This window comes from Bos mutus, chromosome 16, assembly GCF_027580195.1.
Source record: "Bos mutus isolate GX-2022 chromosome 16, NWIPB_WYAK_1.1, whole genome shotgun sequence".
In the NCBI taxonomy this organism is placed as follows: domain Eukaryota; kingdom Metazoa; phylum Chordata; class Mammalia; order Artiodactyla; family Bovidae; genus Bos; species Bos mutus.
In genome coordinates this window covers 42,922,975-42,948,575 of record NC_091632.1, presented here as the reverse complement: position 1 = coordinate 42,948,575, position 25,601 = coordinate 42,922,975, and the positions used below count along the sequence as shown (strand labels likewise).

The 25,601-nt window shown below is 45.7% G+C and overlaps 1 protein-coding gene across 1 annotated transcript; it reads right to left on the bottom strand.

The window, feature by feature from the left end:
* Positions 1-1,939: 1,939 nt before the first annotated feature.
* CENPS (centromere protein S) lies at positions 1,940-16,699 on the bottom strand. Its single transcript, XM_005892719.3, has 5 exons — positions 16,543-16,699; positions 10,132-10,255; positions 8,977-9,010; positions 4,070-4,136; positions 1,940-2,387 (listed from the first exon to the last, which is right to left on the bottom strand). The coding sequence occupies exons 1-5, from the start codon at positions 16,594-16,596 to the stop codon at positions 2,247-2,249; spliced, it is 420 nt and encodes a 139-aa protein (XP_005892781.1). The 5' UTR covers positions 16,597-16,699; the 3' UTR covers positions 1,940-2,246.
* Positions 16,700-25,601: the final 8,902 nt, after the last annotated feature.

Sequence of the window (25,601 nt, the reverse complement as noted above, 5' to 3'; positions counted from 1 at the left end):
AAAGAAGATACTCCAAGTCCTTAGTCCTTATTCCCCACAGTATAAAGAAAGCTCCCCACCACAACACAATGGAGATCCCTGGTGAGAGCCATGAAACCCAAGCAAGGGCTCCTCCTCCTGTGTGCCCCCGCTGCTCATCTCAGGCTCCAGGGACCCAGTATTCAATGGAGCACCTGTTGTGTGTGTGTGTGTGTCTGTGTGTGTGGCCCTACACAAGGCACCAAGTGATCACCATTTCAAAGCCCACCCATAGGGAGTTGACAATCTAATGTTTTATGCAAAAAAGTGTTTCTGAAAAGATGTACTATGGGAACTTGGATTAAAAGGGACTCAGTACTGGATTATTTTGAAAAAGGGAGATTGTTTCTTCTAAAAGGCAGAACTAGGACCTAGATACAAGGTGAAAGACTGTTCGCTACACACAGAAGAAACTTGCAACAGTTAGTGTCCACTAACAGAAAGGGCCCTGTGCACCTGAGGAGTTCAGGAGAGCCTAGGGGACCTTAGTCATCAGTGCTATAGAAGGGCTTCCTACTTGGTGAGAAGACTGGACTCCATGACCTCTAAGGGTTCTTTACAGATTCCACAATTCAGTAAAGGCAGTAAGCGGGCCCTGATTACACTTTCCCAGACGACTAGGTGTCGAGGTACCAGCTGTACATGACAAGTGTCGACCAGCATATTCCAGCTGTTGCTGTGTACAGAAGGGGATGCTTTGGAACATCCCTGGTTTGTTAATTTAGTAATAAAAAAGTAACGCAGGATCTTTTATTTCACCTTTTTTTGAGGAGTTGGTGTAACAAGGAAGACAAACATTATAAATGTAAATTGCCCCGACTATGTTACCAGGCCACATGTATTTCAAAGACATGTGCTGCTTCATATGGCCAGTCAGCTGGTTATACAGTTAATTAGTCTAAAGTTCAGACGAGCTCCCAGGACTCTAAGGAAGCAAGCCTGTGAGAAAGAGCCCTACAACTCCTTTCTGCTAACGGTCAGCAAAGATGGAATGGGAGAGGATGACTGACATCGCATGGACATGCCAGAGTAAACTAAACCCTGAGCAGAACATGCAGTGGGCAAGGTGCAGTTCCTGAGGACTCGGGGTTACACCCTGCTGCTCCTTACAAAGTCTGACCACCCCTGTGTTATAATCCCTGAAGAATGTGTGGTGGGACCACTTGTCTAAAATACAAACAAGTCAGAGACTTCCCTGTGGTCCAGTGGCTTAAGAGTCCACATTCCTAATGCAGGGGGTTTGGGTTCGATCCCTGGTCAGGGAACTAGATCCCAATCAACTAAGAGTTCGCATGCCGCAACTAAACTTTCTTTGTGCCACAACTAAGACTGGTGCAGCCAAATAAGTAAATCAGTATTTTAAAATAAAAATACTGTGAAAATGTGTGCAGAAATACTACACGGAGCACCTAGAATAGGAGCTGGCACACAGAACGGGCTTTGTAAATACCAGTCCCTTTTCTTTGCCACTATTGTCCCACTGGGTTAAAAGACATGCTTGCCCTGGGCCTCTGAGAAACCCCAAGGAGAAGACAGAAGACGTGGGATTCCTGGAACCATCATCTCTCACAACCTGAAACAGAAGACGCACGCTGAACTGTTTTGGAGGAGTAGTCAGACTTTCTTCTCAAGCAAAAGTTCCATCCAGTGTGGCCAATCAACTTACAACATAGCCACAGAAAAGTCACATGAACTGTGACTGAAAAACAACACTGGAGGACTTCCCTGTTGGCTCAGGGGTTAGGATTCAGCGCTTTCCCTGCCGAGAACCCAGGTTCAATCCCTGGTTGGGGAACTGAGATCCCAGAAGCTTCATGGTGCAGCCAAAAAGGGACTAAATGCATATAGCTTTAGTCATCTTTCAGTGATTGTCAGCCTGAAAAATGATATAAAAGAATGAACATATGATTTTTTTGCTTGAAAAAGTCAACCATATGTATTTGCTAACATAATTTTATTAATACAATAGATACAATTTCCAACATATACCATTCAAACACATGCCCTTTTCATGCACTTCAGTAAGACATGGAACTATTTTGCTTAAGAGTTTCCACTTCTCTTTTAAACCAGCTTTTGTAGTCAATGACTTGGAGAGTACAATACAAAAAGCACCCAAGCCTTCTGTCTTTTAATCTCCACTGATCGTTTCAGAACCCTCTATTGGCAATATGTGCTTTTAGCCACTCTGCCTGCTGAAGGCCACTTTCTCCAAACAGCAACAGGGTTTAATTCTCACTTTCTTCTACACCAGCCTCTGCTGACTCCACTGAATTTCTGTTTTCATCCTCCAACTTCTTCTTCTTCTTTGCTTTTTTTTCCAGGTTAAGCTGAGCGATGTCTTCATTTTTCTCTGTGATGTATTTTAGCTACAAAAAATTTTTTTTTAATTACATTTTTACCTGACTGTAAAGCCATTAATAAGTCTAGTCGGGGAGAAAAAAAATCTATGCCATTTCCCAACCACTCTCACCCAGGGTTAAATTCCTCAGAGTTAAACACAGCTTCCAATTTTTTTTTCCTGGAAGGAATCAATGACAAAAGTCAGCTCACTGCTTACTCACATAGGAGTTCCTTGAATAATCAGAAGAATTAAAACTTGTAGTTTACGAAAGGCATGCCAATCACAAACATACTCTACAAAGCACAGATAAAGTCAAAAGCCCTAAATTTTACCCAATTAAAATTACTGAGCAATTCCTGTGTACCAGATCCTAGAGATCTGGTAATTACAAGGGTAATAAGACAAGGTCCTTGCCCTCAGGGAAGATTCAGTCAAATGCACAAGTTTAGCTGCAACTCTTCAGTAACAGGCTTCTGTCAGATGACCAAAATTTAACAGTCCAAAATTAAAACAATATTCTGAGGTAAATACATACGTAATAAGCAGGAAACTTCCCAATTAACAGTCTAAGATGGTTTGCATCGACAATTCCTTGCAAAAGATAGAAACTGCTTACTGAAGCTGACCAAGTTACAGTTCTGAGAGAGAATGTCAGAGGAGAGAAAAATGTCTTTTCCACTGATACGCAGCACCACCAGGCACCGGAGCTATTAGGAATCGTATCATCCTTAACCTTGACTTAAACTTTAGAGAAACAATATTAGAAGAGCAGAGACAGAAAAAAGTCCAGTGGAAACAGTACTGGATCCAGGGTTTGAAGGTTAAGGGTCAGCTGTCAACCAGAAAACTTCATATTTAACTTTGGGAAATTACTTAACTCTAGTAGTCTGGCCTATAAAATGGGGCTAATTAGTCATTTTATGAAAAACCCTCATAGGGTGGTTGTGAGCTTTAAATGATGTGTGTAAAATATGACCTACAGAAGTCCTGTGTGAAATGTCAAGTGCTACACAAGTTCATTCATTCAACTACTACTCATGAGCCCCTACTGTGGGTCAGGCCCTTTTTTAGGCATGGCAGATGGAGTCGAGAAGAAAGACATAAAAATCCCTGCCCTTGTGGAGCTCACATCCTGGAGAGGAACGTAAAAGTATTTTGACTGCTAAGATCAGACTAAGTCAGGAAACCTCACAGGCGTCCTGGATCTGCCATCAGCCACAGCCACTAGCCTGGGACGATCACAGCATCACCTGTAAGGTGAGGGCACGGCTGGGATGACGTCTAGACGTCTCTGAAAAGACAGAAAATGTGCTCAACTGCCTGCACACCCCAGATGTACTGATACTCCTTCCACACCTGGCTCGCCAAAACTGTGGGCTCCATAAAAGCACCCCCTAGATACTCTAGCCTGTGACCTGTCTCTGACACCATGGTGTAGCTGAAACATGGGACCAAAGTTTTGAGATATTACAGAAAAGGCAAATTATGAAATCCAGAGAGCACTGATTAGAAAATTTAAAATTGGCTTAGCAAGATCCATCATCGTGAAAGAAAGACTGTAAATTACAGGCAGGTCTGAGTGGTTGAAGCGTGTCTCATTTTTAACGCAAGGTGCCCTGGGGGAATCACTTCGTGGATGCCGGTGATTAATTGGGAATAATGTATTCTGATGGGAAAGGGGAGTGAGGAAAGAAATCCATCTCTCACCAGTGAATGACTCCTCCTGGCTAAGAGCTTCACGTCTTCAGTGTTAATTGTGCTTCTTTTCGCATGTCTGTAGAAAGCGCAGAAACAATTCGCCAGAATGTTTCATATTATTTAAAGTTTTGATGAAACACAAAAGTTCATGGCCAGACTTCACACCAGCAGGATCTCTAAGTAGCCCATCTTTTCAGGTGAGGGCCATTAAGTGACAGTGACACAGAAATGAGTGAAGTGATGAGCCAAGATACCAATTAAATGAAGAGACAGAGCAAGCAGAAGCCAGTCTGTCCACCTCCACTGGAGGGCCGAGGGTATCTGGAGAATGTGAGCATGGAGAGAAGTAAAAGGCATTCAAGCCTTCCCAAATGCTCACAGTGGGCACAGCGACCAGCATGCAAAAAGAAGCGGGTCTGTGAGGCACCTTCAGTGAAAAGAGAAAATAGCACAGAGCTCACAATACAAAGATCATTGCTGCTTAAATGAACGCTAAATAGAAGAAATAGAATTTCCACAAAACACAGCTTCGCTTATACCAAGGTCCTAATGCTCTTCCCCAAAGGCTACATTACAGGGAAAAGCTTGTGCACGTGTCCCTCCCCAACTAGGAGACAATGTGTCCCCAGCAACAGCCCAGCTAGGACAAAGAACACCCTTTCAACTAGACTCTGTTTCTTGCTCACAACACGGACGCAAGTGCTTGTTCCAGTTCTCTTATCTCTGCTTTAAAAGGTAATCTGAGACAATGAGCTCTATTCAATAATTTATCACTCTAATAACACCCTTTCTTGCCATTTCTAACTTCCTCCAAAAATAAGTAGGAACTCTGTAAGTCGGAATAAGGGGGAATCTTTGTGTTCTTAACTATCAGAGTGACCAGCACATGGCAAGTCCTCACTAAATATCTGTTGATTTACAGATAAAACTCACAGAAATTATATTCTGTAATTTGGCCAGATTAGTCCTTCACATCCTGCCAAATGTGAAAAGATCACATGCCATCTCATCATGACGGACAGTATCTGACTATCCTGGGATAATATCCACGTCAGAAGATAACTTCTCATTAGCCGCCTGGAAGGACTAGCACAGAGAAAAGTGGGCGGGGCCGGCGGGGGGGTGGAGTCAGACAGAAAGTGACAGACAAGAGACCACAAAGCCGGTCCAGAGGTGCCCTGCGTGGAGGATGTCAGGAGCCACAGACACACTAGCCCTCGTCTGTATCGCACGACAAGCTGCCCTGTTGGTGTTACCCCTTCCTAAAGGGCCGGACAAAGAGTAAGGAGGAAGCAGCACTGAACTGTTCAGTGTAAGATCAGCATATATGATCACAAGAAACATTCAGGAAACAGCAGAGCCAACCCTCTCCACCACTTGACTGGTCATCTGGTTTCTCTGCACCATGTCTTAATGATACCACTGTCCCAGATGGAGGGGCAGGTACATCCTATGCCAGCAACTGCACACCACAGACTCTCCTAAATCAAACCTCTGGCTCCAGAAAATTACTCTAGAGAACATAACAAAGCAATTTTTCATACAACACTTTTAGCAACACAGGTTTTAAAGACTATTCCCAAAATGCCCCTAAATATTCATTGGAAGGACTGATGCTGAAGCTCCAATACTCTGGCCACCTGATGTGAAGAACCGACTCACTGGAAAACACTCTGATGCTGGGAACTGAGGGCAAGAGGAGAAGCGGGCAGCAGAGGATGACATGGTTGGATGGCATCACCAACTCAATGGACAAGAGTTTGAGCAAACTCCGGGAGATGGTGAAGGATAGGGAAGCCTGGCGTGCTGCAGTCCATGGGGTGGCAGAGGCTGACACGACTTAGCGACTGAATAACAACAAAAATGCCCCTAGAATTCATTTACCGTAGAATACCTATCTTCCTCAAAATGTTTCATCTTTACCATGTTAACATTAGGTGACTTAGACATTAAATGAAGGAAATTCACAACTTAAGTGGAGAGATTATTTTCCAAAGTTTATAGGTGAACTGAGTTTATAGTATTTACAATTTAAGTGTATTTTTTTCATAGAAACATTGTTACAAATACTAGTTAGGTTCTCAGCCTCCAAAGACTATCTAATAGGTAGCCAACCTGAAACAGCAGTATATATTTCAGATTTCTCAAACTGGGGTAATATAGGAGCAGGAATTATGTAACAGGGAAAACTCAAAACCACAGGATAAAGCTGACCCTCTGGGACCATCAACTTTATTCAGTAGTGGTGGTTTAGTCACTAAGTTGTGTCCAACTCTTGCAAACCCACAGACTGTAGCCCACCAGGCTCCTCTGTCCATGGAATTCTCCAGGCAAGAATACTGGAGTGGGTTGCCATTTTCTTCTCCAAGGGGATCTTCAAGACCCAGGGATCAAACCCGGGTCTCCTGCACTGCAGGCAGATTCTTTACTGACTGAGCTACCAGGGAAGCTTTTTAAATTTTATTCAGTGATACACATTTTCCCCCCCACACCATGGCATGCAGATCCCCAACCAGGGATTGAACCTGGGGTCCCCTGCATTGGAAGTTTAGAGTCTAAACCACTGGACCGCCAGGGAGTCTTATTCAGTGATAAACTTTAAAACAGGATTTTTTTTTTTTTAATGGAATATTTTGACAATGTAAAATTAAGACAACAGATAAGTCTTCAAAGAAAATCTGCACTTGAATTAGCTCAGAGTTCTTTGGAGGAAGTTTAAGGAGTGCTGGTATACACCCCTGAGCACTGCAGAAGAGGAAACATCTCTGAGTAAAGCCTCTGACAGTCTTGCTCAGACAGCATCAGCTGACGGCCTCTCCCCAGACTCCTTTACCCAAAAGATGAGTCAGTCCTTGTGCAGCTGACAGTCCACGTGGTGCCCACACATCTCGGCCCCGTGTGTGTGTGCTAAGTCACTTCAGTCATGTGCTACCCTTTGTGACCCCATGGACTATAGCCTGCCAGGTTCCTCTGTCCATGGGATTCTCTAGGCAAGAATACTGGTGTGGGTTGCCATGCCGTCCTTGAAGGGATTTTCCCTACTTAGGTATCGAACTTGGGTCTCTTACGTCTCCTGCATTGGCAGGAGGGTTCTTTACCACTGTGCCACCTGGGATGCCTACCTCTCTGCCCCAGGGCCCAGCAAAAAGAAGTAGGCTTCTCAACTATAAAAAACACACAATACCTGAAAACTTAACGTGTGACAATGCTAAATAGCTCTAATTTCATTTTTATTTCTAGTATTTAAAATTGTCATTGTCTTTTCCTACAACTAACACAGAAATGAGGAGGAAGCGCACAGCTGGGGACTCGCTCCTGGCGTCTAGTGGGTAGAGGCGAGGGACATCACTAAGTACCTTACAATGCACTGGACAGAATTCGGAGATCATCCAGTCCAAAATGTCAACAGTGCTGAGGTGGAAAACTCTGATCTATACTGACAAACTCTATGTTCAAATCAAGTAACCATTTGTCTACTAATTTACATTTTTGTGTCTTCCTTTGTAATATAAAAGACTCACATTTTTAAAAAAAAAGAAGAGGGATTTCCTTGGTCCATTGGTTAAGACACCATGCTTCCAATGCAGGGGGTGTGGGTTTAATCCTTGGTCAGGGAACTAAGATCCCACAAGCCCCACAGCATGGTTAAAAAAAGAAGAAGAAGAAAAGAAATGGCAAGGGGTTTCCTTGGTGGTCTAGTGATTAAGAATCTGCCTGCTAATTCAGGGAACATGGGTTTGATCCCTGGTCCAGGAAGATCCCACATGCCCTGGAGCAACTAAGCCTGTCCATCACAACTATAGAGCCTGTGTGCCTAGGGCCTGTGCTTTGCAACAAGAGAAGCCACCTCAACAAGACCTTGTATGGAAACTTGAGAAAGCCCAGGCGCAGCAGTGAAGACCAAGTGCAGCCAAAAATAAAATAAAATAATAAATCTTAAAAAAAAAAAAAGATGGCAAGTAAAGGCAGTAAATGTATTTCACAGGAGACCTGGGGTGGGGGTGGGCGCAGGGCACAAGTAAGGGGCAACCACCTGAATTAACGATGATAAGACGCAGGAGCCGTCAGTATCCCATATATTATCCTGATCCCTTTTGGCCAAGTTGAAGATGCTAAGCGGTTTTTAGGGACTCATATACGCAGGAATAGGCAAGATTTAGAGCCTGCCCTCTGAGAACCTACTGCTTTAATTCATTCAGAATATTCATCGAAGAAACAAAGAGCTATAGGAGAAAGGTGAAAAGTATGGGGTGTGGGAGAGGCTGGCACCAAATCAGAAGTGGGAGCAAATTAGAAAGCTTTAGCCCTTTCAGGCCTTCGTCATTCAAATTGCTTCATAAAAGCAATTCGCTGCAATTGTTTTCAATTACCTGTGGAACTAATTGAAGAGAGGAGCATAAATCACCTGTAAAAGCTAATGCTTTACCAGCTGAAAGCCAGTCACACACACTTTTCAAGGAGCATGTGTCTCACTTGTCTCCAGCAGGCAAATGCAGGGCTGATGGGGCCATGGGCTGTATTATCCCGACACCCGTGCGCTACCCCACAAAGCACGCAGCAGCCCAGCCCGGCGCCCAGCCTCACCCCCCAGCACATCACCTGCAGAAACAGTCTTAAAAGCAAGTGCACCATGCACAGAATCCTGGAGACATGACTCACACCTTTTTAACCTGGAACTGAATAACTTCACTTCCCTTAACGACAAATACGAGGAAAACTTCAAAAAATGCCCAATCAAGTCTGAATGGATATGATTAAAGCAGATGTTCCATTCTTACAGAATCATGATTAGAGACTGAGTCTCCACAAAACATGGGGCGGGGAGGGGTTCAAGCTTCCCTGAAATTCACCACCAGATGGGGAGCATCAAAGCATGGAAACAAGCCCAGCATCCGACAATCAAGCTCTCTACCCACCTTGCAAACATTTCAAGGTCTTTGGCAAAATTTTCTGAAAGAGAAAAAGAGATGTGCTTTAATTAGCCTATCTCAACCTTAATTCAGAAGCAGAAAAGTGAAATCTCAATGTCTACAGTAAGTGTAGTGACTACTACAAATCCTTTTGAAAGTGAGAGGAGGCCCTTCGGGTGGCTCCATTGCTGGATTCATTACGACCTCTGTGTCCTCCCTGCCACCTCCACCCTTCGTTACAAACCTCTGGTAATTGTGGCTACACCTCTCCTCCCTAGAAACTATCCCTTAATCTTAAATTGTGCTAGGAGTTAGGGCTTGTGAAGACATTCATCTCCCCTGAAGTCAAGCAAATACCAGCTGTCAAACTGTGGGTGGAAAAAAAAAAAAAAAAAAAACTGTGGGTGATATAAAAAAGTTATAAAGCAATGAAACAAAAAAATTAATGTCCAAGGACTTCCCCTGGTGGTCCAGTGGTTAAGAATCGGCCTTCCAGTGCAGGGGACACCGTTCCTATACCTGGTCAGGGACCTAAGATCCCACATGAAAGAAAGTGAAAGTGTTAGTTGCTCAGTCGTGTCCTACTCTTTGTGACCCCATGGACTGTAGCCCACCAGGCTCCTCTGTCCATGGAGAATTCCAGGCAAGAATACTGGAGTGGGTGGCCATTTCCTTCTCCAGGGGATCTTCTCAACCCAGGGATTGAACCTGCATCTCCTGCATTGCAGGCAGATTCTTTACCATCTGAGCCACCAGGAAAGCCTCCAAGATTCCACATGCCGCCAGGCAACTAAGCCAGAACGCCACAACGAAGACCCAGAACAGTCAAAATTAAATAAATAAATAGGGCAGCCTGTCCTAGCCCTTGTTTTAAAAAAAAGTAATATTCTGGGTGGTTTAAAGCAATAAAATAAAGGTGCTGATGCCCTCCTATTAGTGTAACAGAAAGAAAAAAAATACAAATCTTGTAATAGAAAAAAATATAGCTCTTCCCATAAACTGAATCTTACAGCCAATAGAAGAAACGTTTCACGGATGGTGTCCAGTGATAATGTTCTTTGTCTGTTGGTGAGATACGCCACGGCACCCACCTGCATTTCTCCCAAGCAAAATCAACCTCCAGGCTTTCCACACCCCCACAGGAAGACCAGGGCTGCGTACCACACTGTCCAAAGGTCACCTCTGAGATCGCTGCAATGGTTTGCTTGCTGAACTGCATGTCTTTGTCCGACGCAACTTCCTCGCAAAGACAACCAACCGTGTAGTGAACCGCTGCCTTTAGCCTCTGAAGTAAAATCAAAACACTTCATGGGTAAGACTGCAAATAAGAGCTCTTCACATCTTAAAAAATGAAGACCAAGAAGAGGGTCTGCTCAGCCTAAATTCCTTCGGCACCTTCCATAATGGCTGAGTGACTTTTCCAGTGTCCTAATAAATCAATGGGGCCTCTGGAATGTGACTTGTGGAAACATCACTTCCTAGTTAATGGTGATGATTTAGGTGAAGTAAAGATAAGGAACAACGATGGCAGGTCAGCGGGGAGAGAAGGCAGACTGGTATCTGGGAGGCGCCTGTGTAACTTTACTCAGTTATTCCACATTTATGCGCCAAGTGCCTACTGGGTGAAGGCATGTGCTAACACGTTAGTATTAATGTGTGCTACCTGAATGTTACTGACCCGAGATATTTCAATATTCACTTACATAACAAATTCCTGGCCACAGGTGTTAGTTTCTGCAAAAAAATCCCCCGGTCAATAATGTGCCAGGTATCTGGGGAACACAGTGGAAAAAAAGAGATTTTTGCCCCTAGATGGAAGTTAACCAAGCAAATACGAAAGGACTGGTCCCTGTGCTTCAAGTCCTTGCCAGTCCCAGTCCTGCACAAGACAAAGGATGAATATCAGGACGACACTGGGGAAGGCTCCCGAGGGCACACTAGATCAGCCTCTGATTTGCTGCTTTGCTAGCCCACCTCAACAGGACCCTCACTGCTCCTTAGCAACACCTTCCAGTGCTGGAAAACACTTCTTCCCCATGTGGAGGAGTAAAGAAACAAAACAAGCCACGCCAAGGTCTCATGTCAACAAGCTTGCTGAGCCCTGTGTGTGCCCCTGCTGGGGACGGAGCTGAACTGCATGTGGTGACAGCTGAACCCCAGACAGCGTGGGCTCTACCAGCAAGTGCTCATGGCAGAGGCAAGACAAGGAGGGACTGCAAGAACATGAGTCCAGGGCCCCGAGGGGAGGCCAGACAGATAAGAAAGGGACATGCCTTCCTTAGTTTCAGATGTCACAAGAGCAGGTAAGTGGAAAGCGTCAGTGGAAGGAGACAAAGAGACCACCACCCTGGGAGGGATAAAGACCCTCCAAAATCATCTTTTTTTTTTTAGGTATGTGTAGACGTGTGGTTGAGGAAGGCTTTCTTATCTCTCCTTGCTATTCTTTGGAAGTCTGCATTCAGATGCTTATATCTTTCCTTTTCTCCTTTGCTTTTCGCTTCTCTTCTTTTCACAGCTATTTGTAAGGCCTCCTCAGACAGCCATTTTGCTTTTTTGCATTCGTTTTCCATGGGGATGGTCTTGATCCCTGTGTCCTATACAATATCATGAACCTCCATCCATAGTTCATCAGGCACTCTGTCTATCAGATCTAGTCCCTTAAATCTATTTCTCACTTCTGCTGTATAATCATAAGGGATTTGATTTAGGTCATACCTGAATGGTCTAGTGGTTTTCCCTACTTTCTTCAATTTAAGTCTGAATTTGGCAATAAGGAGTTCATGATCTGAGCCACGGTCAGCTCCCGGTCTTATTTTTGCTGACTGTATAGAGCTTCTCCATCTTTGGCTGCAAAGAATACAATCAATCTGATTTCGGTGTTGACCATCTGGTGATGTCCATGTGTAGAGTCTTCTCTTGTGTTGTTGGAAGAGGGTGTTTGCTGTGACCAGTGCGTTCTCCTGGCAAAACTCTATTAGCCTTTGCCCTGCTTCATTCTGTACTCCAAGGCCAAATTTGCCTGTTACTCCAGGTGTTTCCTGACTTCCTACTTTTGCATTCCAGTCCCCTATAATGAAAAGGACATCTTTTTTGGGTGTTAGTTCTAAAAGGTCTTGTAAAAAATAAATAAATAAATAAAAATAAAAGGTCTTGTAGGTCTTCATGGAATCGTTCAGCTTCTTCAGCATTACTGGTTGGGGCATAGGCTTGGATTACCGTGATACTGAATGGTTTGCCTTGGAAACGAACAGAGATCATTCTGTTGTTTTTGAGATTGCATCCAAGTACTGCATTTCAGACTCTTTTGTTGACCATGATGGCTACTCCATTTCTTCTAAGGGATTCCTGCCCACAGTAGTAGATATAATGGTCATCTGAGTTAAATTCACCCATTCCAGGCAATTTTAGTTCTCTGGTGCCTAGAATGTCGACGTTCACTCTTGCCATCTCCTGTTTGACCACTTCCAATTTGCCTTGATTCATGGACCTGACATTCCAGGTTCCTATGCAATATTGCTCTTTACAGCATCAGACCTCGCTTCTATCACCAGTCACATCCACAAATGGGTATTGGTTTTGCTTTGGCTCCATCCCTTCATTCTTTCTGGAGTTATTTCTCCACTGATCTCCAGTAGCATATTGGGCACCTACTGACCTGGGGACTTCCTCTTTTAGTATCCTATCATTTTGCCTTTTCATACTGTTCATGGGGTTCTCAAGGCAAGAATACTGAAGTGGTTTGCCATTCCCTTCTCCAGTGGACCACATTCTGTCAGACCTCTCCACCATGACCTGTCCGTCTTGGGTGGCCCCACACGGCATGGCTTAGTTTTATTTAGTTAGACAAGGCTATGGTCCATGTGATCAGATTGGCTAGTTTTCTGTGATTATGGTTTCAATGTGGCTGCCCTCTAATGCCCTCTTGCAACACCTACCGTCTTACTTGGATTTCTCTTACCTTGGACGTGGGTTAGCCTTCCTCAGCAATCAATGCAAAGAAATAGAGGAAAACAACAGAATGGGAAAGACTAGAGATCTCTTCAAGAAAATTACAGATACCAACGGAACATTTCATGCAAAGACAGCTTGATAAAGGAGAGAAATGGTATGGACCTGACAGAAGCAGAAGATATTAAGAAGAGGTGGCAAGAATACACAGAAAAACTGTGGCAAGAATACACAGAAGAACTATACAAAAAAGATCTTCACGACCCAGATAATCATGATGGTGTGATCACTCACCTAGAGCCAGACATCCTGGAATGTGAAGTCAAGTGGGCCTTAGAAAGCATCACTACGAACAAAGCTAGTGGAGGTGATGGAATTCCAGCTGAGCTATTTCAAATCCTGAAAGATGATGCTGTGAAAGTGCTGCACTCATATGCCAGCCAATTTGGAAAACTCAGCAGTGGCCACAGGACTGGAAAAGGTCAGTTTTCATTCCAATCCCAAAGAAAAGCAATGCCAAAGAATGCTCAAACTACCGCACAACTGCACTCATCTCACACGCTAGTAAAGTAATGCTCAAAATTCTCCAAGCCAGGCTTCAACAATACGTGAACCGTGAACTTCCAGATGTTCAAGCTGGTTTTTGAAAAGGCAGAGGAATCAGAGATCAAATTGCCAACATCCGCTGGATTATCGAAAAAGCAAGAGAGTTCCAGAAAAACATCTATTTCTGCTTTATTAACTATGCCAAAGCCTTTGACTGTGTGGATCACAATAAACTGTGGAAAATTCTGAAAGAGATGGGAATACTGACCACCTGACCTGCCTCTTGAGAAACCTGTATGCACGTCAGGAAGCAACAGTTAGAGCTGGATATGGAACAGACTGGTTCCAAATAGGAAAAGGAGTACATCAAGGCTGTATATTGTCACCATGCTTATTTAACGTATATGCAGAGTATATCATGAGAAACACTGGGCTGGAAGAAGCACAAGCTGGAATCAAGATTGCCGGGAGAAATATCAATAACCTCAGATATGCAGATGACACCACTCTTATGGCAGAAAGTGAAGAGGAACTAAAAAAAGCCTCTTGATGAAAGTGAAAGAGAAGAGTGAAAAAGTTGGCTTAAAGCTCAACATTCAGATCATGGCATCTGGTCCCATCACTTCATGGCAAATGGATGGGGAAACAGTGGAAACAGTGTCAGACTTTATTTTTCTGGGCTCCAAAACCACTGCAGATGGTGACTACAGCCATGAAATTAAAAGACGCTTACTCCTTGGAAGGAAAGTTATGACCAACCTAGATACCATATTCAAAAGCAGAGACATTACTTTGCCAACAAAGTTCCGTCTAGTCAGGGCTATGGTTTTTCCAGTGGTCATGTATGGATGTGAGAGTTGGACTGTGAAGAAAGCTGAGTGCCGAAGAATTGATGCTTTTGAACTGTGGTGTTGGAGAAGACTCTTGAGAGTCCCTTGGACTGCAAGGAGATCCAATCAGTCCATTCTAAAGGAGATCAGTCCTGGGTGTTCATTGGAAGGACTGATGCTGAAGCTGAAACTCCAATACTTTGGCCACCTCATGCGAAGAGTTGACTCACTGGAAAAGACCCTGATGCTGGGAGGGATTGGGGGCAGGAGGAGAAGGGGACGACAGAGGATGAGATGGCCGGATGGCATCACCGACTCGATGCACATGAGTTTGAGTGAACTCTGGGAGTTGGTGACGGACAAGGAGGCCTGGCGTGCTGCAATTCATAGGGTCGAAAAGAGTCGGACACAACTGAGCGACTTAACTGACCTGAACTGAGAGGTGTGGTTAGGGATAGGGGTACAGGACAGGGATCCTTATCATTGCTCCAGAAAGTTCCTCTATCCCTCCATCCTTCCCCCTCCTCCACTTCCTGGAACAGGTTAAGGGCCTTCTTCAATAGAGGCTAAGTCATGCCTGTGTGTGCTCAGTTGCCAAGTCATGTCCGACTCTGGAATCATGGACTTTAGCCCCCCAGGCTCTTCTATCCACAGGATTCTCCAGGCAAGAATACTGGAGTGGGATGCCATTTCCTCCTCCAGGGGATCTTCCCCACCCAGGGATGGAACCCAGGACTCCTGCAGGTCTCTTGCCTTGCAGGTGGATGTTTTACCAATGAGCCACCGGCTTGGGTCAGAGGGTAAGTCACTAGACTCTAATTTCCTCAAGGGCAGGGCCCTTCAGTACTGTTCATGGCTGTCCACCTAGAACTAAGAACCAAGAACACCTGGCTGAGTAAACAGTGGGATCCTCCATCAGGTCACCACTGCACAGAGGATGAGGTTCAAATTTCTCAGGCCATCTTTGCTGCCTGACTCACTTATTCAGTAAGCATTTATTGTCTGTTGAGAGCTAGGCTCTGTACTAGGGGCTGAGAACACAAAACTGAAAAAGAACAGTCCCTGCTCTCAAAGAGTTTATCTCCCACATCTTTGCCATGAATGGACTCTTTGAAACCATCAATGTCATGAAACCCAAAGGAGGTGAAGAACTGTTCCTAGAGAGACCAAAGCCAGGACTAGACACAATGCATGATCCCGGACTGGATCCTGGGTGAAGGAAAAAAGACCATGAAAGAATATCTTTGGGACAATTGAATATGGATTCATATTAGATAATAGGATTTTATCAATTATCAAGCTTCCTGAATGTGATCAGAGATTATGACCTTGTTCTTGGAAGAAGCATGTTAAAGCATTAAAATTTAAAGGTGAAGCATCAAGTGTATTTAATTCTCAAATAATTTCGAGAAAAGAAGGCAGCAAATACAGCAAAATGTTAACTGGTTAATCGAGGTGAGGGGCACATGTGTGATGAATGCGCTAATTTTGCAACCTTTTCTGAACGCTCGAACTTCAAAACAAAGGGAGGCGGTGGGTAAACAGCTTCTGAAATTTAGGAAGCGCCCCTTTCCTGAGCTCATTCTCAATTCTCCTCGGTTAATGCTCTGAGATTCTTGGTTTTTCTCACGACTCTCCCACACGGTATTTATTCGCGGTGCTGACTGAAGGACTGAATACCAGCAACTACGCCGAGAGCTGGTTATTATCACCCTGATTTTTCCATCTAGGAAAATGAGTTCGGGGAGAGTCAACACAACACTCTGTGCGGAGTCGAGATTCGAACCCATATCCGATGGGTTCCGGAGCCGGACGGCCGCGTTTACACCAGGTTCCGAGGCCGTCTCCTCCCCCGCAGGATGGACGCACCGATTAGAGGAGCCAACATTTTTAGAGCTCTTGACGCGTGCCTCAGAACAACCCTGTCCGAGGAGACTGAGCCTGTCACAAAGCCAGAGGGGCCTCCGCCGCCGGACTCCCGGTGCACGGCAGGTATTTTCCCCGAATCTTCCCTCTCACTCAGCCACCCCAAGCTCCGACCCGCCAAACCAAGGAAACCGTCTCCCAGCACCCCCCGCGGCAGCTGGGTCAGCTCATGCGCAGGCGCCAGAGGCCGGAGGTGGCCGAGCTCGACCTCCGACCCGGGGCCTGGGTACGAAGACGAGGCTGGGCTGAGGCGGCGCCTTTTTCCGTGCAGAATCTCGACGCCGTCCTTCCCCAGCCCCACCAGGACCCCATTCTCCTGTACCTGTAGGTAAGAGAAGCGTTGCTGCTCCTCGGACCACTCCTCCTCCTCCATCATCACCACGGGCGGATCCTGGCAGGCGCGCCAGGACGGAAAGACGCGGCCGCCTGGGCGACCTGGTCGGATTTTCCCGCCGCGGCGCCGGGCAACGGGCCGCGCTGGGGGCCAAAGCGCGAAGCTGCCGGCTGCCTCGCGCGCCCCCTGGCGGCGACTCTGGGAAGGGGGCCTCATAGCGCGCCTGCGCCCGCCCGGCCCCAGCCAAGCTCCCCGGGGACCTCAGGCCCAGCTCTGCGCCCCGCACAGTGGTCAACACTGGGTCTCAGGAACAATGTGTGTGTAGGGACAAGGGTTCGCAACTCGGTTGCAAATTCCATGCGGCTGCAACCTCGATATGCCTTGCAAAATTTGGTGTGAGTTTTTTATAATTCTATAGTGTCACAAAGTCAGATCACTGATAAATGTTTGATTTCTATCCCCTTCAGCGAAAAAGTTTCTCAGCCCATTGCCGTTGCCAAAGGAATATAGGTTTGACCCAAGTGTTAGCTGATTTTCCTTTATGTTAAGAATTAAGGGTCTTACCAGAATTCCCTGGCCATCCAATGGCTAAGATTCCTCACTTCCACTGCAGGGCGTGGGGATTTAATCCCTGGTGTGGGATCTATCTAAGAACCCACATGCCAGACGGCCATGAATTTAAAAAAAAAAAGGGGGAAATAAGGGACTTCTCTGGTGGTCCATCCAGTGGAGTTCAATCCCGGGTGAGGGAGCTAAGATCCCACATACCTTGTGGCAAAAAAAAAGAGAAAACAGAAGCACTGTTGTTTACCAACTGAGCTATCAGGGAAGCCTTGTAACAAGTTCAGTGAAGACTTAAAAAAAAAAAAAAGAAGGGAAAAATAGTGAAACCTAACAGTTAGATCTGCACTGTTTCCAAACTTCCTTCAGTTATTTTCCTCCTTCCCAGCTTCACTCTTTGGAGCTTCACTCATTTTTGGATGACGTGAGGAAGGAACTTCTCTACTGAACTGAATAATAGTGTCAAGTACTGGAAGAATATTTCCTTAACTTATGCTATTCATGCTACGAAGTGTACAGACACCATGCACATTCAAGTTCAATCTGCATTATTAACATCCACCTCCCCCCACTTCCATAAGCAGTCAACAAGGAATTAAACCCTGATTTGCAGGTTTCCTTGATGTAAATACTCCCACTATTGCCAGATTTCAAGCAACCAATATGAAGAAGCTGAACTCAGCATTTGTTACGAACTAGACTTGTTTGACTCATTGGAAAAGACCCTGGTGCTGGGAAAGATTGAAGGCAGGAGGAGAAGGGGACAACAGAGGATGAGTTGATAGGATGGTGTCACCAACTCGATGGACATGAGTTTGAGCAAGCTCCGGGAGTTGGTGATGGTCAGGGAAGCCTGGTGTGCTGCAGTCCACGGTGTCACAAAGAGTCAGACACAACTGAGTGACTGAGTTGAACTGAGACCTGTTTGGGAGTTGGGCCATAAAGAAGGCTGAGCACCGAAGAATTGATGCTTTTGAACTGTGGTGCTGCAGAATACTCTTGAGTCCCTTGGACTGCAAGGAGATCAAACCAGTCAATCTTAAAGGAAATCAATCCTGAATATTCATTGAAGGATGGATGCCGAAGCTGAAGCCCCAATACTTTGGCCACCTGATGAGAAGAACCGACTCATTGGAAAAGACCCTGATGCTGGGAAAGATCAAAGGCAGTAGAAGAAGGGGACGACAAAGAATGAAATGGTTGGATGGCATCACCAACTCAATGAACATGAGTTTGAGCAGGCTCTGGGAGATGGTGAAGGACAGGAAAGCCTGGCATGCTGCAGTGCAGTCCATGAGGTCATGAAGAGTCAGACATGACTGAGTGATTAAACAACAGGCTTGTTTGCCCCACAAGCAGCAGGCCTGACACTGAAGTTTGCAGCCGAGAAAGAGTTTGCTGATGAGGTCATCACGAAAGGAGAGCAAATCACAGATCCAACTCCGAGGGCCAAAGGCTTGAGATAGTTATGGGATAAAGAAGCAGGGGGGATGTCCCTAGTGCTCCAGTGGTTAAAACAGTTCAGACTCCGCCTTCCAATGCAGGGGGATGCAGGTTCGATTCCTGGCAGGGGAACTAAAGGCCCACGTGCCTCAAATTAAAAGCAGCAAAGTGGTCTTGCTGCTGCTGCTCTTAAGTTGCTTCAGTCGTGTCCGACTCTGTGAGACCCCAGAGACGGCAGCCCACCAGGCTCCCCCGTCCCTGGGACTCTCTAGGCAAGAACACTGGAGTGGGTTGCCATTTCCTTCTCCAATGTATGAAAGTGAAAAGTGAAAGTGAAGTCACGCAGTCATGTCCGACTCTTCGAGATCCCATGGACTGCAGCCTACCAGGCTCCTCTGTCCATGGGATTTTCCAGGCAAGAGTACTGGAGTGGGTTGCCATTGCCTTCTCTGAAAGTGGTCTTAGGCACGAGGAAAGATGATTGGAGACAGAGGAAAGGTGAGGCAGTCTGTGTCCTGCATCAGCCCACCTTTAGACTCAGTGGTCTGAACTGGGCAGGAGCCAACTCCAAAGTTTTGGAAAACAATGTAAAAGCTCCGTTACTATAGTGACCCATACATCAGAAGCATTATCTGTAGGGCTGGTTTCAAAGTCTAGTGATACATTACCTTGCCTAAGTGAAGCTCAGAGGGTATGCACCTAGAGAATGGGCTTACTCAGTAAAGAAGCTGCAAGCAGGAAGGTTTCTGACACGCTGTTCCCTCGTCTGCTGTTCTGGAGGACACACGCCGAGCTTCTGTTAACCCTTTTTTCACACAGGGAAGAGATGCTGCACACCCGCCATTCAGACACAGTAGATGGAGATAACCAAGAACAGATGATAGAAAAATGTGCAACACAGTAGCATAATTAAGGACTGATGACTTTTAAGTTTTTACTACCTTTGTTTTTAATACAATTTTTTAAGTCTGAATTTGTGTAACTTAATTTTTTTTTAATGTCTATAAAAATCTGTTTGTTGGACTTCCCCGGTGATCCAGTGGTAAAGAATCTGCCTGCCAACGCAGACCTGGCTTCAAGACCTGATCTGGGAAGAGTCCACACGCCATGGGGCAGCTGAGCCCGTGCATGAGTACTGAGCCCATGAGCCACAACTACTGAAGCCTGCATGCCCCAGAGCCCGGCCACAAGAGACGCCAGCTGCAACCATAAGAAAGCTCCTGTGCAGCAACAAAGACCCAGCTCAGCCAAAAACAAACTTTTAAAAATCTGCTTATTTGTTTTATCTTTTGACCTAACCACATGGCCTGTAGGATCTTAGTTCCCCAACCAGGGATCAACCCCCCACCCTCTACACACACGTCAGAGTCTTAACCACTAGACCTTCAGGAAAGTCGCACTGTAACTTAATTCTTAGTAATGACTGTGTATGTCTCTAGTTTTCTCTTCTCTTGAGAATCAGGCATTCACCTCTCGCTGGAGGAACTGGCTCTAGCGAACTTCTGGCCTAGCACATAGTATGCACTTACTAATCCCAAGTGGAAAGAATGTACTATGTTGAAATCAGTTTTTAAAGACCTGAGTGCCCAGCCTGCTTAACAGGTCCAGTGAGAGCCCAGGGCCCAGCTCGTGGTGGGGGCTCACTGAATGTTTGTTGAGGATCTGACTCACAGCGGCATCTCAGTGAGTCCTGAAAAAGCAGAGGTTCCTTAATAATAGACCAGCTCCCCAGGTCATCAGCAATGCAGGGCCCCCCAATTTTTTTTTAAAGACATTTGACCCAGACATACAGGTATCCCCTGCCTTTGAAAGTTTGCAGTAAGCCTCTTCATTTTTTAAAATATTTATTTATGTATGTATCTATTAATATTTGGCTGCGCTGGAGCTTAATTGCAGCATGCAAGACCTTTAGTTGCGGCAGGCGCACTCTCAGTTGCAGCGTGGGGGATCTGATTCCTGATCAGGGGTCAAACCGCAGCCCCCTGCATTGAGAGCATGGAGTCTTAGTGACCAGACCACCAAGGAAGTCCCTCGGCCACTTTGTTGTTGTTTTTTTTTTATATGAAGTTCTCCATTACTGTGGTTATGGCTTTTTTTCTGGTAAAAGTGAAAATTCTCTTTCGGTTTGCAAAAACAGGTGCTAAGGTATGTGTTCAGTTGCTCAGTCGCGTCCGACTCTGTGACCCCGTGGACTGTAGGCTCCTCTGTCCATGAAATTTTCCAGGCAAGAATACTGTAGTGGGTTGCCGTTTCCTCCTCCACTGGATCTTCCCAACCCGGGGATCAAACCTGCATCTCTTGGCAGGCAGATTCCTTACCACTGCGCCACCAAGTGGCAGAACTTGAACTTTCAGGACGGGGGGCCTAAAGCCTTACTGCAGTCATCAGGGGGAAGTAGTAGTTTCAGACCTTCTCACACTTCTTTTACAGTTTAGTGCTGTATTTACTTTTAACTCATGTTGAGAGCCCCTAGAGGCCTCATCACATCCCAATCCTTTCCTCTTTTCCAGCACCTTCCCACTGCAGATTAAAATCAACTGGCTTTCTTGACAAATGTAAAACTACTAAGGAGAAGAAGGGTGCAGAGTTTGTTTATTTGTGCTTCATTGGAAGAATATACAAGCAGCCTCCCTCTTACTATCTCTATGGAGGAGTCAGGGATAGAGGAGAAAGAGAGAGACTGTAGATGAAGAATCATACAGGGTTTCCTTTTGACTCCTCAGCCCACAGCTACCCCTCATCTCAACTGAATCCTAAGCAGGGGAGGGGTGCTGAGGAGGCAGAAGTTCAACATACAAAGTCATTAGGGGTTGATTAGGGCTTCCCAGGAGGCTTTAGTGGTAAAGAACTTGCCTGCCAATACAGGAGACGGGTTCAATCCTTGGGTCAGGAGGATCCCATGGAGAAGGAAATGGCAACCCACTGCAGTATTCTTGCCTGGGAAATCCCATGGACAGAGGAGCCTGGTGAGCAACAGTCCATAGGGTTGCAGAGTCCAACACGACTGAAGAGTCCGATACGACTGAAGCACACAGAATCTGAGGTGCGCTGAATCTGCAGGTGCAGAACCACAGATTTGGAGGGTATAATGAGTATAAGTTATACACAGATTTTCAAGGGTGGGGTGGTGGTGGGGAGAACCCCACCCCCTTCTTGTTTAAGGGTCAGCTGTTTGGTAGGAACTGTTTTTACTGGATGAAAAGCTGCCATGTAAACTGGCCATTGTGTGCTCAGTCACTCAGTTGTGTCCAACTCTTTGCGACCCCTTGAACTGTAGCCCTCCAGGCTCCTAGGGGACCTTCCAAGCAGGAATACTGGAGTGGGTTGCCATTTCCTTCTCCAAACTGGCCACTATGTGGCAGCATTGTGCCACACCAGGAAACAAGGCCTACTGGTGATCACCAGGGATTAACTCTCACTGAGCACTAACTTTTGGAGAAGGCAATGGCACCCCACTCCAGTACTCTTGCCTGGAAAATCCCGTGGATGGAGGAGCCTGGTGGGCTGCAGTCCATGGGGTTGCGAAGAGTCGGACACGACTGAGTGCCTTCACTTTCACTTTCACTTTTCACTTTCATGCACTGGAGAAGGAAATGGCAACCCACTCCAGTGTTCTTGCCTGGAGAATCCCAGGGATGGCGGAGCCTGGCGGGCTGCCGTCTATGGGGTCGCACAGAATCAGACACGACTGAAGTGACTTAGCAGCAGCAGAGCACTAACTTGCTCATGAATGTGCTCCAGGTGCCCTGCCCTCCGAGGCAGGTACTATTACCCCCCATTTTATATTTGAAGAAGGTCCCACAGGTGAAAGAACTTTGCCTAAGGTTAAAACTGGCAGGAAGTGGTAGAGCCCAGATTTGAAGCAGCCTGGCTTCTGAGCCCACGGACTTATCCTCTGCTCTGGTCCCACTGCCCTCACCATAAACAGGCAAGCACAGTGCAGGCTTCCTGAGCCCTTTCCAGCTGCATTAAATAGGGGACCATAAATGTTGAATCGTTTATTTTTTCCTAAATTTGCACTGTAAAATGTCAATTCAAAACTCTATCTCCATCAGCTGTTACATATATTCTAGGAGCTCCTGGCCTTTTGGCTAAGATCAAGTGTAGTATGGGGGCTTCCCAGGTGGCACAGTGTTAAAGATACCACCTGCCAGTGCAGCACACAGATACACAGTTTTGATCCTGGGTCGGGAAGATCCCCCGGAGGAAGAAATGGCAACCCGCTCCAGTATTTTGCCTGGAGTATTCCATGGACAGAGGAGGCTCTCGGGCTACAGTCCATGAGGTCAGAGAGTCAGACACATCTGAGTGACTGAGCACAAGAACTCATGGGGTCAGGAGTTTCAGATTCTCTCACCACCAAACAAATGGTTACAGCAATGTGTAACTATACCCATTGAGCACACTGAACGGTAGGATAATCTGGTGATTATGTGTGTGGATTCTGGCTCAGACTTCGGTTCTGCAGGAGCTCTGTGACCTTGGACAAGTTACTTCACATCCTCAAGCTTTGTCTGTAAACTGGGAATAGTGATAGTACCTCTTTCAGAGGCTGTTGTATTAAACAAGTAAACTTAAAACAGTGCCTGGCACACCCTCTGTTAGCTATTATTATATTCTCATGTGTGCCATTGATTACTATATGAGACCCTCAGGAAAATCCCCAAATAAGGCCAGAGTTCCCAACCTTCCCATGTCACAAATTGTCCTTTTCAAAGGAAGCATATGTGGCAGATTATATTTGGAAAAAAAAAAAAGGAAAAATCTCCTGACCCACATGCTCCCCTAGAGCTTTCCACTCCCCACCATCAAGAGGTAAAGCCATACTCCTTCCCTTGAACTTATGACTCGCTTGTAACTGATAGGGCTGAAATAATGCTCTGCTACGTCCATTGTTGTGTAGTCACTCAGTCGTGTCTGACTCTGTTCAACCCCATGGACTGCAGCACGCCAGGCTTTCCTGTCCTACACTATTCTCCCAGAGCTTGCTCATCTCATCCTCCGTCGTCCCCTTCTCCTCTTGCCTTCAATCTTTCCCAGCATCAGGGTCTTTTCCAGTGAGTCCGTTCTTCACATCAGCTGCCCAAAGTATTGGAGCTTCAGCTTCAGCATCAGTCCCTCCAATGAATATTCAGGACTGATTTCCTTTAGGATTGACTAGATTGATCTCCTTGCAGTCCAAGGGACTCTCAAGAGTCTTCTCTAACACCACAGTTCTTCGGTGCTCAGCTTTCTTTATAGTCCAACTCTCATAACCATACGTGACTACTTATGGCTTTGACTAGATGGACCTTTGTCAGCAAAGCAGTGTCTCTGCTTTTTAATATGATTTCTAGGTTTGTCATAGCTTTTCTTCCAAGGAGCAAACATCTTTTAATTTCATGGCTGCAGTCACCATCTGCAGTGATTTTCGAGCCCAAGAAAATAAAGTCTGTCACTGTTTCCATTGTTTCCCCATCTATCTGCCAATATGGCTAGGCGTTAAAGGCAAGGTGGTGTTTGTTTTGTTAGCTGCAACACTGAGCCACCGAGTAAGATGTTTGCCTCAGCAAGGCCAACTGAGGCCACATGGTGAGGCCACCATGTAACTTTCCAGCTGATAGCCGGGGCTGAGGTCCCAGCCAACATTGGCCACCTGATGAATGAAGAAGACAGACACCTCCACATGGTCCCAGCCATGGAACCACCCCCAGCTTTCAAGTCTTCCTAGCTGAGGCCCCCAGATATTGTGGAACAGAGATAAGCCATCACCCCGGTAGCCTTCCAAATTTCTGACCCTCAGAATTAGGATAAAAAAAATGGTAGTTATGTTACACCACGGAGTTTGGGGTGGTTTGTTACACACTGGGCAGAAACTGGCACAGCATATCCATTACTAGACAGTGAATGTGTCTATGCCAACATACATACTAAGCATGGCATATACATCCTGACGGTCTCTCTACCCCTCCTGAAAAGATGGCTTCCATCTGCCTCGAAGATGACAGCTGCAAATCCCTTGACTAAAGCCTCTGCTGAGAGATCATGTCTGCTCCCTTGTCGGATCCATGTCTTTTTTTCCTTCAATTGAAGTGTAATTGCTTTACAATATTGTGTTGTTTCTGCTATACAACATCGATCAGGTCTACGTGTGTATATATATCCTGACCCTCTTGAGCCTCCCTCCCTCCCCTATATGTCTTCCTAATTAACTCCTTTCTGTCCCAAATAAAGCAGAAAGAAGTTGTGGCTGACATCATAACAGACCTACAGTTTTTGGTGTTTTTTTTTTTTTTTTGCCAAGGGAGGCCCTTTGCCAGAACGGCCACCAGATTGTCCCTGAAGCAGTTGTGCTGGACAGGACCCACCTGGCTGGGAGCAGAACCCGTCTGTGTCCACCTCCATCCACTTTTAGAATTGTTCAACTACCTCACCTTCACCAGGAGGTAGGTAATAAAGAGTAAATCATAAATAGGATTCACTATGTGGCAAACACTAATCCTCAAAAGAGCTCTGTGAACAGGTGCTATTATCATCTTTTTACAGATGAGGCAGCACATAGGTACCGAGATTAAGGATCAGAGTAACCATGAATTAGTGGTGATTCTAAGGTATGGGCCCAGGCTCTAACCATTGGGCTGGGCTGCCTTTACTAGAGCTAACGTAGGGAGTTTTTTATCAATGTATTTTTCTAATATGTCATGGTATGCAAAATTCCTAAGGCATGAAATAATATATAGTAAAAAAAAAAAAAAAAAAGACACCCAGGCAAAGGACTCATATTAACAATAAAAATATCTCCCGTTTATCTTGCCCTTCTTGTGCCATAATGGGAACCTGGGAGCTTGTTAGAAATGCAGAATATGTACACAGGTATACCTGTGGCTGATTCATGTTCATGTGATGGCAAAAACTATCACAATATCATGAAGTAATTATTCTCTAAAAATAATTTTTAAAAAGAAATGCAGAATATGGGTTCCCCGCCCCAGACCTACTGACTCAGAGCCTACTTCCTCCCACCCCCAACCGCTGCCAAGCTCCACCCCCTGGCAGGGTGGTGG

What these genes read in the sequence shown, in the direction of transcription:
- CENPS (XM_005892719.3), bottom strand. Translation starts at nt 16,596, where the DNA reads ATGATGGAGGAGGAGGAGTGGTCCGAGGAGCAGCAACGCTTCTCTTAC. An exon ending in AACGCTTCTCTTACCTACAG is followed by an intron (nt 10,256 to 16,542) that starts GTACAGGAGAAT and finishes ATTTTACTTCAG; the next exon opens with AGGCTAAAGGCAGCGGTTCA. An exon ending in CCAGGAGGAGTCATTCACTG is followed by an intron (nt 2,388 to 4,069) that starts GTGAGAGATGGA and finishes AATTTTTTGTAG; the next exon opens with CTAAAATACATCACAGAGAA.